Source organism: Ornithodoros turicata, chromosome 7 (genome assembly GCF_037126465.1).
Source record: "Ornithodoros turicata isolate Travis chromosome 7, ASM3712646v1, whole genome shotgun sequence".
Classification (NCBI taxonomy): Eukaryota; Metazoa; Arthropoda; class Arachnida; order Ixodida; family Argasidae; genus Ornithodoros; species Ornithodoros turicata.
Window position 1 is genome coordinate 52,231,208 of NC_088207.1, and position 19,683 is coordinate 52,250,890.

Consider the following 19,683-nt stretch of genomic DNA (forward strand, 5'->3'; position numbering starts at 1 on the left):
AAAAACATTCACAAGGATGTTTAGCACAATCCACAAATTTTATTACTGTGCACAAAATAAGTCAGGGTATCCTTGAAAGTTTGCGTGTTCTCAATGGCATTGATTAATGTTTTATAAATTCCCTATGCAAGTTGATAATTTAATCATATCCGATGACTGATGCTAAACGAATTCACTGAATAAAATTCATTCATGTTCAGGCGGATTATCATTTACTTATTTAGTTCAAAGGTACAGCTGGCTTCTTATGGAGTCTTAGCAGGTCGCGTAGGGCAACACTGCTCAAAATCAACAATACACATAACCCAATGATTCAATAATAATAATGCAATACAACACTACAGTAATTCAATAATAAAGCAACACGATTGAATATAGGCTTTCAAGCAATGAGCGATGAAGTGGCAGGGAAACGTTGGTCCCCCTTATTGGCTCCCGGAAACACGTGACGTCTCCCAATGCCGCTGCCCGTGGGAGCCGTCAGCATCACAGCAGTGTCCGTTTCAGTACTCGGACCCCAAAGTTTCCGTGCTGCCATTACCCGTTTTGATGTAAGACACAACACACCATAGTCATAATCATGAGAATAAAGGGTGTTAGTTTTGCTATAAAACTTGGATTGCATGTTTACGTTGGTGCAACTAATCGTCAGATGTGTTTATTCAATGTAACTGTACAAAGTGTCGCTGTACCTGTAAAGATGGGTCAAATGCAAACATTTCTACACAACACAAGAATTCCCGTGATTTGGTTCAAATTTTGCCACCATTCCCGGTAAAGAACCCCCCAGACATGGCATGCCTCGCGATCATCAGACGAGTTCTGATGTGCGGCCATTTGTTGCATCTTTCAGCGCCAGTTCTTGAATGCCGTGGCACAAGGTTGCAACAGGGGTCTCCTTTAGTAGAATCCTACGAACACAGGTGTGACTATTTCGTCATCTGCAATTAGTAATGGAATGAATGAATAAATAGCTATCGAGCAACGAAACATGACATAACCCTACAGACAATTAAAAAAGAAAGAAGAAGCAGAAAAAAAAAGAGTCCAAACTCGACAATTTGGAACTGCGTTTTTCTTGAAGTGAGCAGCAGCATGGGTATAATTTACCGCATGTCGGTCTAAGATGATAATCAGCGTTTTATGTTTACACTTAGTTACACAGACAGTTGAGGCTCAGGGAAGCAAACAAGCACGCTCTATCCCAATCACATGATACTGTCGTGCTTTGTTATCTCTCTTCCTACATAGGTTCTATTCAGGGGGAGAGAAATACTAAACACAGGTATGCATTACATGTACAGAGTGCTAAAGGTTACAGTTGTTTCATTAATTGTTTGTTTGTTGTACAGTTGTTTCGGTACTTTTCGTAATACTGCCGCATCGATGATAAAGTTTTGAAAACCGAGCGTTTCAACGCTTCGCCGTCCTTTCTTCATTCCCACAAGCCGACAATAAACATATTATCAGAAACGATGAAAGATCATAGTTTCGGTTTCGCATAGCCTCGACACCAGTTCTGAGACATTCCAATTTTACGAAATAGTGAAAGATCCTGTAATTGTGACTGAAGTGGGGTGTTGTGGCCATGGGCTTTCTAATTAGCGCAAAAAAACGTTACCTTTTCTTTGGAATTTTTGAGTTCAGTTAAGCTAATTAGACAAATTAATGAGGTACACTGATGGAAACTACCTGTTTGGGCGGCAAAAACCTTCACAAGTATGACCCAGAAGGTTTCTAATTTTTGTCTCAAGTACATTTTTTTTTTAATAATTAGGGGTCACTCTTAAGAGAAACACCCTAATGTGTTGTAAGCACTTGCGATAAACGTGATGGCTGTTTTTACAGAAGCCATTGCCACTATAGTGCGCATTTTCAATACACGAAGTGTTTTGTGACTGCCACTGTGCGTCGCTGCCACAGTGTAAGATTTTGACATCGATTACTATGTGTTAATTCTCCACAGCTGAGGGTTTCATAAGTGGGTCCCGTTGTCCTGTGTACAACAATTTTTTTTTTTCGCACAGAACTGTACGGCAGTTAGGAGGAGGACGTGTCTAAGGAATTTCTACCGCCGGATTCTCGGGCAGGGTTCGAACCCGATACGTTGAGATCAGTAGGCGGGGGCGTTCCTGATCAGCATATGCCTTTTTTTTTTCCTCTAATGTACAGATGGCGATGGAAAGTACGCACATATTGCAGGATGCGCAGAGACAACTGTAATGTCTGCCTTGGTAGTATACAACCACCGTGCTGTACACTTTTGGTACACGCACATTTATATTTTTTATATTATTATGTGTATACACTTTACATACCAATTAAAAAATAAAAAGAAGAAAACTTGCGGTCGACGAAACGGCATGGTTGGATGCAGAAAAGGCCAAGAAGCTGATTATCGCTTTTATAAATTTGCAGGTTGTATTTCATCTAGATATCTTTCTACATATTTTGATCAAATAAGATTGTAACGCGGTGGAACAACAAAGCGGCATGTCAGGAAAGGACGCATTTGAAATTAAAAAGGTCAGGGACAAAGTGTCTAAAAAATATGCTTACTGCGAGAACTGCGAAGAATGTGATACCACCGATCAGCGAGGAGCTTCCACTGACTGTTCTGCCACTGCCAGCTGCAAACAATGTACATGTATAATGCTCAAACGACCTTGGCAGAGAACTAAATGAGAATTAATCGAAAACGTAGAGCTCGATTTTACGAGAGACTGCAACATAATTGTTACGGTGTTAATGGGGTAGGAGTATCGCCCCGGCGATGAAACTCCTCAGCTATCACCCCGTAATAAAGTTGTTGTTGTTTTACGGTGTTAACACGACACTAATAAGATATGCACACTGTTTCCATGGTGATAAACACTCCAAAAATACACAATGCGGTTCAGGAATGTCCGTACTGGACAGTTGCCATACCCGTTAACTGTTGGCCCGGTAGCATGGCTGACTTTTCCTCTTTTCTTTCTAGTAAACATATACCCCCCTCCCCTGTAACTTATTTGGATGTACAACGCGCGAAAAGGCAAATTATCGCATTAACAGTAATGAAGAATCCAGAATCAGAAATGCGTAATTTTCGGCCACATAATAAATTAGTAAGGGAAACTAATGTAAGAGTATATACCGAAAAGCGAGTTAGTTGTGCTGCTGGGCATCAGGAAGTTTTTCATTCGACATGTCTTACACAGACTGATTGACGGACTGTCCAATTAGCGGTCAAATTAATGTAAATTACTCTTGAGATTAATAACTATATATTCTCTGTCACTGGGAGATCACACTGTGTTTTTCTTTCGATGCCTCGGTTAAGTTATTTCCTTCGGAATAAAAGAGAACGACGCCTTCACCGTATGACTCGTGTTATAAAATGTGCTACTTTGCAGGTAAGCTGCGGGGAAAGTACATCTCAGTTTCGTAGCGCATCTTGTCACGAGAAGGTTATGATATTTCTCAGCATGTCACTGGCCACTTTTGCAAATTCGCCGCCTCTTGAACCGTTCAGCCATCGAGAGGTAACCGAGCGTTCTCGTAAATCCACCAGTATATTTTCACATCTTGAAAAATCGAGTGACTTACCAGCGCCAGGTGGGCTTCCAGCTGTGAAGAAAGCTGGCTTGGAATCTGTGGACCCAGCCTCGTTAATGGCCCTTAGCTTTACCCTGCAATGTAATCGGTGACATTGATCCAGTTGATTCAGATTACGTCACAGGCAACAGCAGGCATCGAATGGTTTGTTTTTCGCTGCAGCGTTTTCTGCAACGAATAAAATGAGCTCCCTTGAAAGAACGACGTGCGCAGGTGACCAACATAGGGCGCGCGAGGACAAGGGAACGTCGTGACGTCACGTGGTTCCCGTGCACGTGACTCGTGACGTGGAGAGGCGCAGCCCAAGCAGGTGTGTAAGCCTGCTTACTTGTCGACGTGACGTAACAACTAAGAGTCAGCCAATCAGGATCGTCTTTTCAACGGCGGTAGCTAATCACGAACGAGCTTTCAGTGGTCGTTGCCATGGAGACGAACTACCGTCGTCTGCGAGTAGTGATTGAACGTCTCCGCGTATTAAATGGGAAAACTTTTAAGTAAAGCGCAAAACTGTCCCATATCTTCCTCAAGACTGACTTTCTGGAACGCCGTGTTGCACTTTTTGTCTAGATTCAGGTCTACAGTGCAATCATCAATCATTTGCGAGTTCTTGAATTCGCAGCAGCAGACGAATTCTGACTTTATATGTCTACATAACCGAAACAAACCGAAACCGAAATGCAAAGAGCAGAAAACACAGCTCCATACTATGGCGGTACGTCCGGACAACAACACCTAGATAGGGAAAACCTGCTTACTCATCGCCATGACGTAACAACTAGGAGCCAGCCAATAAGGATCGGGTTTTCAACGGCCGATAGCGAATCGCGAACATGCTTTCAGCGGTCGTAGTCATGGAGACGAGCCACCGTAAGCCGCATGGGCAGCCACTGTCGTCTGCGAGTAATGGACGTCCTCGCGTACTAAATGGGAAAACAACATAAAGCGCAAAACGGTTCCATATTTTTCTCAAGAGTAATTTTCTGGAAAGCCCGTTGCACTCTTAGTCTACAAGTTCAAATTCACGAACTTAGCTGTGTTAGCTGCCATCATTTGCGTTCTTCAACTGACAGAATCGCGAATCGTTGTAGCAGACGAATTCGGACTATATGTGTTCACGTACGAAGGAGGGAGAGGAGGCATTAAACAGGCCTTCTCTATCTAGGTGGCGTTGGCACGGAGGAGGATACCGTGACATCATCCAGCATTGTCGTCTGCTTCGAAACTTGCACTCTCCCTTGTCGGATGCCGGGTTACGTCAGCATTGCGTTGCTTCTCAGTGCCCTCTCGCTTCACAAAGGCTCGCTTCGTAATAAATTCGTTTGAATGAAATCTGCGCAGTTTTAGAACGAGATATTTCGTTCACGTGTTCCTGACATTCCAAACGTTACGGATATATACCACAACGTTTGTGGTGATTTTGTTGCGGAGTCCCACTTTAAAGTAGTGGAGTGTAGTAGTTTTACACGCCGCTCGAAGCCTCGGTGTTTACAAGTACCAAATGAGAGCACGTAAGCAAGATTGGTCTAGCACTGGCTCCATAACTCTGCCCCACGTTCGCTCAAATATAGCAGCACAGTATAACTGTATAAGAGGACAGCGCTCTGCCGGTTCCGCATTTTATTTTTATTTTTTGCTGTTCTCGGTTCAGGCTCGGTTCGGAGCCTCGGCTGATGAGAAATATATGTAATGTTGATCCAGCATTGATTGTTGGCTAAACTCAGCCAGTGTATCACCCAAATATGTCATACCTTAATTATTATGAGTCCAATTGAAAATGCAACCACTAGTAATTATGCGAACAACAACAACAGCAAATATACTGATGATGATGAATGGAGAAATTCGCCACCTGAGTTGTGGCCCATTATGAACATGCGTACTTTCCGCCGAATTTTAATCTAGGTGGTGGTGGTGATGGTGAAAGAATTTTAATCTACAGCGCGTATAAGGAACAGTGATGACCAATGAATTCAAAATACGTACTGCAACTGCAATATCTGCACGCGGACTTCGAGTACCGTTTTTTCCGGTGTATAACGCTCGCGTTATACATTAAAAAGTGCTCTGAAGAGGTCCTTCGCGTTATCTAACGGTGCGCGTTATACACGGAAATATTTTCCTACATAGTTGCTTTTCTGGTCGGTGTCGTACAAATTCTAGCCTCTTTCAGGGTGTGCTGTGAGTTTCTCACAAATCTCTTAGGGTCAGATGACAAAGCCGGCGAAAGGGCGCTGGAGTTCACGATGCTGCTTAAGGATGCCATTGAGCTGTCAATAATCCTGAATTCATTTCAGAAGGCCAGCGTGATTGAGAAGGGACGCGAAAATAAATATGTTTCAAATGAAGCATATGCATATATTATACACCGCCTTGGTTGGTGTATTGTGTATAGTGGTGGCAGCACAGAAGCTTGTACAACATTGCGGTGCGCGTTATAAAACGGAAAATACTGTACTTGACAATTACAACACGATCTAGCCTTCGTTCGAGAGTACTGTCGTCGTATCGGCCTTCGTCCGAGGCTGCGCCATGCGCCTTTACAGATGAAAAGGAGATCGCCGGTCTCAGTTTCCCAAAAGGACCACTTCCTAAAAGGAGATTCTTTTGCCGTGTGTCATGTCACGCAACACCATTTCGTTAGGTGTCCCTTTCTGTAAGGGAGTTGAGACGCGCCCTTGTGTCAGGGGTATTAGTCCCCTATAGTCCCTATGTTCCCTATAGTCTTAATCGATGTCACGGGTCCTATGAAGCTTCCTACATGCGATACATCAAGGGAACGATCAATCCGTCTCACGCTTTCGCCCCATAATCTCCAGGCGCTAAGTCTAGAGCAGTTGATGCAACTTCAAAGGGAAGCTTACCCGTACTTGACGCCAGGCGTCAGTGGTCCATTGCACATATCGCCATCGCATCCTTCTTGCGACCCCAATACGCATGTCAGCGCACTGTCATCTTTAAACTGACAAGGTAAATGAAGCTCTGTAAAACGACAGGTACAAGAGTGTTGTACTATGAAGCAGCTCTGAAAATCACCAAAACACGAACACAGAAAAAAAAAAGAAAAGGAAAAAGTTCTTTGCAAAATACAGTAATGGCTTCTTGCAAGATGTATCTCCCTTCCTGAATTTTACAGATACCCTACGTTGAACAGTTTGGTGCATGTGTTCAATAATGCACGAGAAATTCCCTCGCCATGTGTCTTGAATAGACGAGTTCAGAAAATCCCAGAGTGCTTAGCGCCGCTTTGAACTGTGGGAGTTTACTAATACAAAAGAAACGGGCGGCCTCCAAACTGTTTCGATTTCTCCCCTACCGGTCCATTGTCCACGACGTGTCAAGGTCAGCGAAGGCTAAATGTGAAGGATTATTCTTCGTTCCCCCGCTCAGCAAGCGCACAGGTTGCAATGCGTGCGCAAAGAGCACTGGGATTTTCTGAACTCGTCTATTCAGTTCCACCCTCTTCACGTATACCGTGTCACGAGGAAAAAGAAATACAATATGGTAATTGGAGTCCGCCCACGTCTGTGTGGGTACAAGCTGCACGTGCCGCTGGGTAGGACTGCGGATAATTTCGACCACCTGGGGTACTTTTGACGTGATCTCCGACACACGATTCATTGAAGCAATGCTTACCTCCGCGACATCGCTACCGTCCTCAAAAGGGAATGCAAAAAAACGTAACGCGTCGAGGTATTCATAGCAAATATGTGGGAGGGAACATCAACCGCAATTCTCACTAATTTCTCGTACCAATGAAACACGCGTATCAATAAGTTGGCATTAAGAGACTAAAAGAGGCACTGACCTGCCTCTGGTGTTTTGATTCCCTTTATAAGTATGAATTGGAATGCAGTTCAGTTAAAGCTTACCGTTTTCGGCTCCAGCTTTGTAACACTTGATGGGGGAGTGCGAATGGGCTATTCTCCACGTAACTGGCTCCTCGCATTTATCTGCTCAAGAACAATACAGAACCACTTGATTAGGCTTTTATGCTGGTACGGCCACCAGAGCACTTGCAGTTTGAAATAAAACAGGACAGGGTTATTAGAGCAAGGATGGAGCTCCGCAGGCCTCAACGTTTTTCGATGTCGCTCGTGGATGCGCACAGTGTCACTTCATGTTCTGTCCCCCCCCCCCCCCCCCCCGTACATGTCTTTCTTTTCTTTCTCAAACTAAAGAAAACGTTCCGTAAGGCTGGAACAGCAGGGGGAGTATTTCAGGGCGGAAAACGCACCGGCGAAAACACGCGGGCCAAATCGTATGGATCAAATGCACGTCATGAAACGGGGAGCCCGGCAATAGAGAAAATCCAGCAGTGTTGCTGGGGACGCTCTCAGGCACGCCTTGGGAACCGGTTCTCTGCGTGAAATTTTGCGCCAAGCGTACCACGGCGCGTTTTTCGCGCTGAAATACGCGCCATGCGGTTCCAGCTCTAGTCATGGTGGTGTGCTGCATTACGAATCCACCGGGTGGTGCGAGTTTCGGGGACGACTTGTATAGCATTTGTGTAACCATTCCATACCTTGCACTGTGTGTACAACATAATCCAGATAAATTTGTTTGTACGAGGTTCAAGATTACAACATAGACAGGCGCACTGGAACATTATTTCGTGTGGACTAAAATCCCTTTTGCTCATGTAACGCGTTATAGAAAGCAAACACCTGATGAAACCATAGATCGAGAAGTTACCCGTCAAAACAACTCGTTACAAGTTAAGTTATCGTGTGAGAAATGTAACTAAGTTAATAACGAAGTTCTTCAGCCTGAAGTGTAACTCGCAGTTACGGAGTTATTTAAAAAAAAAGAACGAGTTGCTTCCAAGTTACTTCGGACACAAAATAGCACTACACAGGTGCATCGCGCGTGAGCAGTTGAGTTAGACCTTGAGTTGACTGCGGAGGAGTGCAACACGCTTAGATCGTTTTCGTTTATGTCCAACAGTTCGAACGCTTTGCATCTTACTCCATGTGGGCGCACAATGGTTCTGCTTCATTTCAATGTCAGCGGTTCCTACTTCCTGAATAGAATACTGTCATTGATTGAATATCACGCTTTATGGCATAAAATGCCGTGAAAGAACCGGAGAGAAAGCAAGAGAATATGTGGACGTGAGTGAAAAGCGAATTAAAAGTAACTTGGAACTTAGTTTAAGTTACTTTGACAAAGTTACCTGAAAAAGGAACGAGTTCCTCTGAAAGTTACTACGGCGCAAAAGTACCGAGTTAAGTTATAAGTTACCGAAAAAAAGGAACTTATTTACAGTAACGAGTTACTTGTAACGAGTTACCTCGAACTCTGGATGAAACCACGGCTTCGGTACGGTAGGGGTCAGACGTGACATGTCTCTGTCTTCTAAATGTTTTGCATGTTTTTCTTTCTTTTTTTTTGCGACAGGGAACACCATTGTTGTTGTCGTTTTCATTCTTCATGTATTTCAGGGTTGGGGCTACCTCGGCTTAGTGCATTGAATCTATATCCGGTCGATCACGCACCGAGCACAGACCACGTCTTCTGGAGACTACAATAGACCTACCCGAGAAACGTCATCATGGTCATCATGACGTTGGTAGACACACTGAAACCGAAACAAAATCGGAAAGGGAAGGCTGGGTTCCACGAATGGGCATTGTTCACCTCCAAACGCCTCGTTGTTCCATTCCAAAAGCCATTGTTCGCCTCCCGCAAAGAAAAGTAGGACCGAAGGTCGCGTCCCTTTCAGGGACCATAGTAATCCTCTCAAGACCGTGGATTTCGGGCGCGACTTTGTTCACCTCTAGCTTCGAGCGTATAGTTCAACTCTACCAAATTGGTGGCGCTGGCGAACACCATGACGTCGTTTGCTTACACACAAGGCGAGGTGTATTGCAATGCACGACAGGGACTTGGTAATATCATTACTCACCTATTTCCGTGTCCTGTGCCACGAGTGCATAGATTTTTTTGAGAGCCCCGTTGACGTTACTGAAGATGTCGGAGGGAATTTCAAACTCCTGCTGGGTCTTATTCAGGTGGGATGAATCCATCAGTTTGATTTCCTTGGTCGGTGGGGGTGGCACTGAATACATCGAATTGCAGTGAATTATAAGCGGTATATAGGCACAGTAGAAATTTCACTGGAAGTACGTACATAGATAGAGAACAGCTAGAAAACGGCTGCGCATTGTTATACTTCCTGTCGAAAACACCGCACTTACAACCAAAACAAGAGAAATAAACGAAGGAGAAGTGATGATGACATGGGATGTTTCCCCGTGGGGCCCACAGGACCCTACCCAACTTCACAGAGGTTATTATGAGAAGATGAATTATGGTGAACGCGAAGCGACGACAGGTCGGAGTTCTGTTTAGAGTTCTTCGAGGAGTCCAGTGGCTTGCATGGAAGCAAAAAGGGAGAGAAGGGCCCGGCACTCATGCTCAGGGGAGTTCCATGTGCGAAGTAACTTGGACAAGCTTCAATGGTCAATGGTCAAGGACCTCAAGTTGGCGTCGAAACACCCGGCGTTCACACGTCAGTCCTCGATGATATCGAGGACCGTAGCTGCACTTAAAAAAAGGGTACACAGTAACTCCTTTGTGGGGAGTACACCCTTGCTACATATGTCACTCCCTTTGGAATGTACAATTACAGGAGACTCCTCACTCCCTTCGGGGAGTAAGGAGTCTCCTTTTTGAGAGCAATTGTACTCTCCAAGAGGGAGTGACATATATGGCAAGGAAAATTAGTTAAAGTACGCCCCTTTTTTTGGGGAGTGTGGGGTGTGGCAAGCTGGTCACAGCGCGGTGTTACTGCAATCCAGGAACACAGGGGTGAAGGTGACGTTGAATTGTAGACGCCGCAGAAGTGACGCAAAGCTGCGAGGGAAGCTACCTGGCATCTTAAATGATAATAGGTCCACTGTGTGATGTCATGGAGTCATTGCTGGCGGGCCAAGGGTGACAGAAACGCAGAAAAGTAGAAGCGTCTATCTCCGTTGGAGAGGATAATGGGAACGGACCATTTGAGGACCAGATACCAGACAGACTGCTACAACCATTAGCCCTTTTCGGCATCAAATGCACGGAGGTTTATGCGATGTTTAGGAAGCGTCTGCGGCGTAAATTTCAGGATTAAGGGATTAAAATATGGATCTATATAAGTCTGTGAGAGACTAGAAGCTATAATTGATCCTCAATTTACCCCCGTTTTTCTTGGAGTGCTTGTTATAGTAGTGTAGGTCGCGGACACGGCGAATGAACATTTTTCACGCTCGCGTCGTATCCTAGCGGCTGTCCAGCGAAACACGATCGACGCGCGCCAAAGCACAGCCGGCGCCATATTGACGCCATGTAATGAATATGTAAGGAACCTTCTTCGATGCTGTCAGGGTCACAGAGCATGTGCAGAAGAGTTGTGAAAAGGTCCATTACTGTAGCAGACGACAGTGTATGATGCCTAATACCGCGACTCAAGAGAGCGCTGAACGAGTGCGGAGTCCTGGTTTCAAAATTATGTAAACGTAACAGTTCTGCGTTCTTACTCACCTGCGAGGGCTATGGTTTTCGCCTCAATTGGGAATTCTGGTGTTTCCTCAACTTGTTTTCTGCTGGTGAGGCTGGTATAGATGTATCTCATGGCAATTTTTATATTGTACGTCGTCGAGGGCGTGAGGTGTTGGATGACGACGGGTCCTTCGATGCGTACGGGTATCCAGGGTATCGGTCCCTCGCCTTCTTTTGCGTACGAGGCCACGTACCAGTACTGCCCTTTGAGCACACACTCTTCCTCGGGGGTGAAGCGCGGCGGAATGAGTGTGATCGAGTCGGCTCCAGGGACGTACTTCACATCTTTAAGGAGTTCGGGAACTGCAAGGAAGGTTGTTAAAAGCATGTACAGTACGCATGTACAATACGCATGTACATGTACGCTGTGGTCTATAAATTCACATTCTAAATGGGCCTCGCCATGGCATAACACGCTCGGGGCAAGTGACCATTCAAAAAGGGTTCGTTTCCTGATTACTTGAGAGTGGGATGCGAAAGTCTTTTTGATAATTCTTTCCACATATTCGACGCAAAACAACGTTATGAACGTTAGGACAGACAGAGTCCAGCTGCTGACAGAGTCCATTACAGCGGTTTTATGTCACTTCAATATACTATATACAAAAGTATACACTGGAAACTACAGTACAGATCCTTTGAAGGATTAGAGGATATGCATTGTCAAGATACGTCACTTAAACCATAAAACTTCTGTTATACTTACTACATTTGGCGTGACCCAATGCAGGCGAACCTAGTGCCACGCAGACCTGGAACAAGATAAAAAAAAAAAGTTTTTCTATAATATTCAAGGCTGTCTCCAAAGCCACTTCTTTAACAACTCCAGCCATTTCTTTAACATAGAAAATCTATTTTTATAAAGTATATCATGTGGTAGCTAAAGCGAAATTGTAATTTATTAGCAACACACGACCCAACGCCCTGTCCTTTTACTCTCGTGGATACCTCAGCACAGTCTTCCGAACCACAGTGATCCCTCCTAGATCGTAAAGTAGACTTACCGCGAGTAAGAGAGCTGACCAAATCGAAATCCTATGCATTCTTGTGCGACTGTTTCCCTCCGAGGAAAGTGGGTTTCCAACTAGCCTTGGGCCGGTTTCACACTACCGTATCTCTCCTCTGTTTGCTTCCAAAATAGAACCTGAAGGCAATCGAGCTCCGTAGATTCCAATGAGCCGAAGTTTGGCTCCGTTAAAAACGCGGCCGGGAAAAAAGCGTTAGTGCGAAATGGGCCTTGTGAAGCACGCGCTATATGTAATCGCGATAAGGCCACAAAGGTCAGACACAATACTCCGAGGTACAAAGATCAGACGTGATGCGTTGTCGCCCCGATAGATCACTAAAGGTGTCGCCAATATGGTTCAATCCATTTCACCTAGAAGGGGGCCTGACTCATATAGCGTATCTAATCACTATACAGGTACCGTCCATGACTTATTCACATTTCATTCTTCTTTTAATATACATTTTTTAATAGCAAGCGGGCATCAGCCTGGCTGACATTACCTCTTACCTCTTCCTTTCGTTCTTAAACATACTCCCCCCCCCCCCCCCCCCCCCCGCCATTCCCATTCAACAACAACAACAGCAAATATAATGATGATGGGGAAATTCGTCACGTGAGGTGTGGCTCACTACTGCCATACCGACGGGAGTGTATGCGATATGACACGACAAATGACGTAATGACTGACTCATATGCATATCTGTGTGTTCAGTTGATCATTTTCCTGTTCCGCCCTGGCAATTATGGTTCTGATATGGGATTCGCTGCGAGACCGACCTATAGGGGGCGACACGGTCACCTTTTAAGTGTCGATAACACTTCGGCCGATCGGTTCGGAGTTGATCGTTCTTTTCCGTGTGCCGCGATGGTACGATACAGTTCGGTTCCTCAGATGCTCCACCTACTGAACTGAACGCTGAATAAACGTGTAAAAGCAGACGACGCGAGGAAGCTACCCACACCACGGTAGTTCATCGTTTCTCCGCAGCGCGCAGACACCGTTCGATCTCGTGGCGAATAACGTTGTGTTCGGCTATCGGCTTACTCCTGTCACAGGGCAAACCGAACGGCACCCCTATAGCCAATGACAGTTGCACCATATGTCATTCGTTTGCCTTGCATCGTGCTACATGAAGAAACAGAATGCCATTCGATGAATGATGTCAATGTCGATAATTAAGACACCAGTGGCGAACATATGAAGCATTATACAGTAACATTGGTTAAATTTTTGTTTCTTTTGCTCGAAACTAGCGAACCTATAGATTAGTTCACAAAATCCTTGCTTTATCAAAGTCACTTAATTGGCTAAGAAGCCTATCTGCACCGCACTGGGAACGAGGGTGGTTCTCCGAAAAACGGTGTTTAGCCTTCCCTCCTTCGTGTCAAAAGTTATCAAATTCGTGATAAAATATTGAGCACAACTTTTCACTCGTGTTCGATTCCTTCAGGTGGTTTATCATTGTCGTTTTTGCTAAGTCTCTACTGCTAGGGTACGCTGCCGGTGCGAGAGAGAAAAGCGAATGATTCACTCATCCCGAACTCATTCACTGGGCGAGTATCGTTCGCATGTATTGTCATTTGATTTCACCGTGTGACACGAAACGGATGTCATTCAGCGCGAATGGCATTCGCTGGGAATGACATTCAATTTGCCGTGTCACAGGGGGGATTGTCACAATTTATGAGACTGACTTTGCTTTGCTGACTTTGCCGAATACGAGTGGTGACATGTGACAGTTGGTGGTATGTGACAATTAGAATAAAACGCCTACGCAAAGTATTAGCATGGGAGAAACGGCTCATTTAGACCACGTGTACAATTGGACCACGATTTTCCAGACCAAGTTTTAAAATCTAGAAGGGGTGATTATCCGCGTCCAGGAACGTTGATCCCGGCGACGAAATTGGTAATACTGCACCGCTTTTAGGGAACAGGCAATTAATGGCGAATTCGGGTGGTCATTTCGGAGCAACTTTTTTTGCCAGATCTCGAGCAGTCATATTCGCTTGGTCAAAATGAAGCAAATCTCGCATGTTCGCGTGGCGCTTTCCGAGCGCTCGGAATTTGCTAGCTAGCACTTTTTTTGCTCGGTCTCAAAACGATCGAGCAGCAGATTGCTCAACTGTATCCGGTGTCGTCACATCCGCACTGCAACGGTGGCGAGTGCCCTCATTGGCCCGCATGTTGAAATCACGTGGTTTAGCAGACGACAGAACTCGAAGACTTGCGACCGCGACCACCCCTAGCGTGATCCAAGGACCTAAAACCGCTAGATTCCTAGCAATCATGTTCGGGTGGCAACGGTCACGTGATCCAGCTCGGTCGGCGATCTAGCAATTTCCGAGCGCTCGGCCGTTTTGCTACGAAATGACCACCCGAATTCGCTATTAGACACGGTGAGACACGCGGATGCCACACCAGACGGCGCGTCGCCGAATGTCGCGCGTCGCCGAGCAATCATTGACGAGGTCCCTGTAGACAGGCAAGACAAGTGCTTTATTCCGGAGAGTGTTGTATCGTATTATAGAGGACTCAGACTTATTCGCAGCTTGTGTACGGAAGCCAAGACTCCAGTGGGAACTGCAGCAAGACTATCTATATTACGACACATATCAGCCTTCGCCAATATCACGGTTTATCGTAAGAGGTCCCATATATATGTGCTTCTCATTCCAAGGGCAGATAACGGTCAGGTTCCATTCTTTCAAGTGACACAGTAAACAGTCATGCGAGTACAACAGCGACATGAAAGTATCTTATTCATGGTAGCACGTCCTCGAGCGGTTGGATACGTACTGCTTGCGACATACTTGTTTGATATCTCCAGCCCCCGTAAAAGCGGGTTACCGAACCAAGTTGCTGTGCTACCGTCGCCTTCGCCTCACTTCCGTTCCCCTGGTGGCGGCGGTGCTGCGCAGCGGCACCAGACGGGAGAGATGGCGATCCGATAACCGCGCGTCGTCTGCTAGCTCCAAATGCGTCAACGGGGCAGTGCTTTCCTCGGAATGTTGAGTGCAATGGGAATTGTAACCTGTTTCCTTTTGTTCCTGTTTACTGTTTTTGAAACATAAGTACACCAGGATTAGGCCACATTTGAGCAGTTCCTGCGATCGTCGACTTTTTGTGAAAGGTGTCACAGTAATGCAAGGGACAACGGCTGCTTCGTGAAACTGGCACAAGCGAGGGATTACCTCATTTTATTCACTAGTGTTTTGTGAAGCAAGAAAGTCTCGCTTGCTGGCTAGGATTAAAAAAAGAAATACATTTATACAAAATGAGGCAAAGAAACGCTGTGGAACACTGGACCTCAGTAACGCGTTGGTGCCCCTCCACTCTCAATCACTGCGCTCATTCGCCTGGGCAGGGAAGCGTAGAGGGCGGAAGAACACCTTAGGAACAATCGAGGAAGTGTTGATAATCTTATCAACACTTTCTCGATTGTTCCCGATGTGTTACCCCTGAGGTGTTCTGACCATTTATTGGTCCACGCATCCGCACTCCGCATTCCGAAGAAAGCGCTGCCCCGTCGACGCATTTGGAGCTAGCAGACGATGCGCGGTTATCGGATCGCCATCTCTCCCGTCCGCGTCTGGTGGCGCTCGTAGCTGGCGGGGCTGCGTCTGGTGGCGCTGCGCAGCCCCGCCGCCACCAGGGGAACGGAAGTGAGGCGAAGGCGACGGTAGCACAGCAACTTGGTTCGGTAACCCGCTTTTACGGGGGCTGGAGATATCAAACAAGTATGTCGCAAGCAGTACAATAGCCTATTTTACAAGGAATGTAGGCTCCACCAAGCGCGCGGCACAAAGCAGCACGGGGATTTTGAGGGTACTTCTTCGTCGTCTGCTTCTGCTACGGTTTACTCCTGCTGACGCTGGTGCTACGCACAGTGGGAACGTTATTGTTCTTCCTCTACCTCCGCCTCTGGTCGTCTCGTAATGCTCTAAGGTCTTCTAAGTTCCCATGAGCGTTTGCGTGCCACATTCGATGACCACTTGATGACAATACACACAATTGATGACAATACACACACTTGATGACAAAGTACACATGCCGCTTGTTTTTTTATGGTTTCTCCGACATGCTGCTTCCGATCGCTCTAGAGCGCTCTGGAGCGACGTTTCACCTTCGACTCGTCGAAATAGAGCACTCTCACTGCATTCGATTGGTTCATTTGAATCGCGTTCCTCCAACTCGGAGCGCTCTCTAGAGTGCTCTCACCAACGCCGTCGGAGTGGTTGCGAAATTTGGTCGGGTTCCGGTCACGTGACTGCGCCAGCATCCGCTGAATAGTGTTTCTATAGTGTTTGGACTGGATGAAAACGCTCATTGTAGACAAGGACAAGTGGGCAAAGAGGGCAGAAGAGACATGCGCTATATTCGCAGGCGCTATTTCTATAGTATTTCTCTTGCGCCATGCGCCGAGGAGGAGGAGGAGGAGGAGTGTCGTTGGGAGGAACCCGAGAGGTCTGCCTGCCTGAATAGGCGGCATGTTTCTCGGGAAGGGAAAGGTGGTGGAGAGGAGGAGAGGAAAGGGTGAAGTGGAAGACCGAGCGGAATCCGCTCGGGGGGAGGATAGCTGCGTCCATGGGCCGACTTCAGGGGAACTGTGCCGGCATACGCCTATTACACATCTGAGGGAAACCCAGGAAAAACCCCAGACGGCACAGCCGGCCCGCGGATTCGAACCGCGGACCTCCCAGTCTCCAAGCGCACGCGTTACCGCTGCGCCACCGGAGCTGGTGCGCCATGCGCCATGCCTTTAATGTTCTGCATTTTGTGTCGTCGTTGTTCCAACTACGAGTAAGGTGGGATCCCACCTTACTACGAGGGAAACACCGGAAGTCACGTGAGTTAGCACTCGCCGCTCCTCTGCTCGAACCTGCCGCGTTCGTCTTCTGCACGATTCCTCCGGCTCGGAGACGGGGTGAGATGCGATCTGACCCGCTCCAGCCCGGAGCATCGGGACGACCAGTCGAAGAGAGCATTAAAAAGGCCTATTGAGCAGGATGTGCCACCACGGCCATTCCCGCACGAGCATTAAAAAAAAAAAAAAAAGAAAGAGAGAGAGAGAGATAGAGACGACTCTCGCAGGAAACCAAACACTTCCTTTTCTGCTGTAAAATTGACACTGTATGTTATTTTGGCACAATACTATACAATCATTCGAACACGGATTTCGCCGCTTGTTATACCTGGGTGTCGTTCCGGCACGTTTGTAGTTGCATTAGGTGATGTTAATACATGATATTTCGAACTAGAGTATATATTGCAACTGGGATTTTGGGAAGTTATTTCGGGAATAAGGTATTTCAGTTCACAACATTCTTCATGATTGATTGAAAGAAAGAAAAACATTCTTCATGAAACCTGTCCTGAATAACTTCTGCAGAACTCCCTCGCAGAGCAATTCATAAAACTGACCTAGGCGACGTAGTAATCGAATATGGGCTCTCAAGTAATGAACAAAGATGTCGCAAGAGCCAAAAGGTTGGTTTTCCCTTATTGGTTCCCAGAAACACGAGACCTCTCCCAATGCCGCTGCTCGTGATGGGGTCGGCAGCATCACAGTAGTGTCCGTTCCGGTGCCATTATCAGTTTTGATATAAGGCGTAATACGCCATAGTCATAATCACGACAATAAAGAGTGTTGTTGTTGCTTGTAAAACTTGGATTGCATGTTTATGTTGGTGCAACTAAACCTCAGATGTGTTTATTCAATGTAAATACAATTTTTTTTTTCCTTTATTACATCACCATCAACGTAACTTGTACAAACTGTCACAATACCCGTACGGAGGGGCCAAATGCTGAACATTTCTATATCAAAATGGTAGTATTTTTTGTGCACAATAATTTTCGTACTGTTGTTCAAGTTTTGCCACCACTGCTGCTAAAGAACCCCACAGACATGACATGCCTCGCGATCATCAGATGAGTCCTGATGTGCGTCCATTTGTTGTATCTTTCAGCGTCAATTCTTGAATGCCGTGGCAGCAGGTTGCAGTCAGATGTCCTTTAGTAGAATCCTACCAACACAGGTGTGTGACTATTTCGTCATCTGCAATTAGTAATGGAATGAATAAAACAGCTATCGAGCAACGAAACATGACATAATCATATTCAGACAGTTAAAAAAAGGAAGAAAGCAAGCAAAGAGGTGCGGTCAAAGGTGCTCTCTCAAAAGTTTTCAGTTTCATCATGCTTTAGTCCAAACTCGACAATTTGGAACCGCGTTTGTCTTGAAGTGAGCTGCGGCATGGGAGATATACCGCATGTCGATACAAAACGATAACACGAATGTTTTATGACTACCATTTCGCTTCGCTGTCACAGCGTACAAGGTTTTGACAGCGATTCGCGCGTTAATTCGGGTCTCATAAGTTGGTCCCGGAGAAGGTTGCAGGTGAAGATCTTGTCACTGACATTTTTGAGTAGAGAATCACACGGCACTTAGGAGGAGGACGTATTTAAAGGACTGCAACAGGAGTCTCGGGCAGGGTTCGAACCCACAACCTTATGATCAGTAGGCGGGGACGTGACGAAGTTATCGGAATATGCCTTTTTTTTTGTCTCTAATATACAGATGTCGATGGAAGGTACGCACATATTCAAGGATGCACAAAAACAACTGTAATGCATGGCTTTGGTAAATTGATGTGTTGCAGTACAGCCACTGAGCTGTACATTTTTGGTACGCACACATTTATTTTGTTTACATTATTATGTGTATTACATATAGTTTACATGCCAATTACAAAAAAACTCGCAATCAACGACACTGCATCGTGAAAGTCGCGAAGCTGACGCTTTTATAAATTTGGAGGTTAATTGTCTTTCATCTAGAATATCTTTTTACATATTTTAATCGGATCACTTTTTATCGCGATGAAAGAACAAATTTGGCAGGAAAGGACATATATGAAATGAAAAAGATGAGGGACAAAGTGTCTCAAAAATGCTTACTGCGAGTACTACGAAAAACGTGATAGCACCGATCAGCGAGGAGCTTCCACACGTCGTTCTGCCACTGCCGTTGCCACCTACATCGCTGCCTTTGCCACCGGCACCACTGTCACTGCCAGCTGCAGACCAACATGTATAATGGTCAGACAACCTTGGCTGAGAATTGAATGGGAAATAATCGAAAACGTAAAGCTCTGTTTAACGAGTGAACAATAGAGTTGTTACGTGTTAGTACGGCACTAATAAGATATGCACGCTGTTTCCATGGTGATAAATACTACAAGAATATATATATACAATGTACAATGCGGTTCAAGAACGTCCGAACTGGACAGTTGCTATACCTAGAGTCACAAAAGAAGCTTATTTAGTGACTCTAGCTAACTTATTTGGATGTATACAACACGCGAGCAAATAAAGACAAATAAACGCATTAAAAATAATCAAATCATCACGAATACAGAATCAGCAATCATAATTTTCGGCCACATAATAATTTAGTATGGGAAACTAATGTAAGAGCATACACCGAAAAAGAAAGTTGGTTGCGCTGCTGCAGGCGTGAGGA

General features: G+C 45.6%; 2 protein-coding genes across 3 annotated transcripts in view; both read right to left on the reverse strand.

Annotated features, from left to right (window-relative positions):
* Window positions 1–626: 626 nt before the first annotated feature.
* On the reverse strand, window positions 627–12,395 carry LOC135401521 (uncharacterized). Its single transcript, XM_064633976.1, has 9 exons — window positions 12,144–12,395; window positions 11,846–11,891; window positions 11,122–11,442; window positions 9,503–9,655; window positions 7,467–7,547; window positions 6,459–6,576; window positions 3,589–3,671; window positions 2,560–2,630; window positions 627–941 (listed from the first exon to the last, which is right to left on the reverse strand). Exons 1-9 carry the CDS (start codon window positions 12,180–12,182, stop codon window positions 930–932), a joined length of 924 nt encoding a protein of 307 aa, XP_064490046.1. The 5' UTR covers window positions 12,183–12,395; the 3' UTR covers window positions 627–929.
* Window positions 12,396–17,840: 5,445 nt separating this feature from the next.
* The window catches only part of LOC135401517 (uncharacterized), a 52,038-nt gene continuing 50,195 nt past the window's right edge, over window positions 17,841–19,683 (reverse strand). For both annotated transcript variants that reach the window (XM_064633972.1, XM_064633971.1), the window contains exons 8-9: window positions 19,116–19,234; window positions 17,841–18,210 (exon numbers count right to left, since the gene is read on the reverse strand). In XM_064633972.1, the coding sequence (XP_064490042.1) occupies window positions 18,199–18,210; window positions 19,116–19,234 (131 nt within the window). In that variant the 3' untranslated portion in view covers window positions 17,841–18,198. The remainder of the gene's footprint in view (window positions 18,211–19,115; window positions 19,235–19,683) is intronic.

What these genes read in the sequence shown, in the direction of transcription:
- LOC135401521 (XM_064633976.1), bottom strand. Translation starts at nt 12,182, where the DNA reads ATGCATAGGATTTCGATTTGGTCAGCTCTCTTACTCGCG. An exon ending in GGCACAGGACACGGAAATAG is followed by an intron (nt 7,548 to 9,502) that starts GTGAGTAATGAT and finishes GTTCTTGAGCAG; the next exon opens with ATAAATGCGAGGAGCCAGTT. An exon ending in CAAAGCTGGAGCCGAAAACG is followed by an intron (nt 6,577 to 7,466) that starts GTAAGCTTTAAC and finishes GTCGTTTTACAG; the next exon opens with AGCTTCATTTACCTTGTCAG.